This window comes from Saprolegnia diclina (assembly GCF_000281045.1).
Source record: "Saprolegnia diclina VS20 unplaced genomic scaffold supercont1.137, whole genome shotgun sequence".
Lineage (NCBI taxonomy): Eukaryota > Oomycota > Saprolegniomycetes > Saprolegniales > Saprolegniaceae > Saprolegnia > Saprolegnia diclina.
Window position 1 is genome coordinate 13,180 of NW_008246204.1, and position 643 is coordinate 13,822.

The 643-nt window shown below is 55.8% G+C and overlaps 1 protein-coding gene across 1 annotated transcript in view; it reads left to right on the forward strand.

Moving 5' to 3' along the window:
• The window catches only part of SDRG_16598 (hypothetical protein), a 1,191-nt gene extending 875 nt beyond the window's left edge, over positions 1–316 (forward strand). The window contains exon 3 of the mRNA XM_008622814.1: positions 102–316. Coding sequence (XP_008621036.1) covers positions 102–290 — 189 coding nt within the window. The 3' untranslated portion in view covers positions 291–316. The remainder of the gene's footprint in view (positions 1–101) is intronic.
• Positions 317–643: the final 327 nt, after the last annotated feature.

The following is a 643-nucleotide window of genomic DNA, read 5'->3' on the forward strand; positions in this document are numbered from 1 at the left end:
GGGCGCCGAAACGTGGCTATTTCTGGCAATATCGAGTTATTTATGGCACATGCCACAAACAAATGGGCTCGTTGGTCATCGCTCCGTGGACAGCGCTGTAGTCCTGTATCAGTGATGCTGCACCCGCGTTCACGGCCAAGTACATTCGCGACTTTGACATGGAGACGACCAAGGCCAAGAACAGCACGGACCTTATTGCGGCCATGACGGCGTTGTACCCCAAGGCTGGCAGCGTCATCAGTCTCCAGATCAGCGCGCAGGTCGCCAAGGGCGAGATGCCGTGGCCGTAAGCTTCTAGCGACTAGAACGATCTGCCACTAAATAGAGTTGTCGAAGGCGACAACCTTTACTCAGTTTATCCTACATATAATATCGTCTTGGTACTAGTATCGCATTGAAGCGGCGCGTCAGTCGATGACGCTACGCTTACGTACTTGCGGTGATCATGCGATCGCGCTTACTCCAGGCTTCGAATGCTCGCGCCTTGGTCGATCGAGCGATACCAGCAGAGCTCAAAATGCCTCGCGGTTGCAAGCTACCTATGGTTCCATTTACGTCGCTCTCGGCAGCGGCGCTCGAGGCACTCAAGTCGCGCGACGAGACGACGCTCTTTGTCGCGCTGGTGTGTCCGTGGGCGCACCGC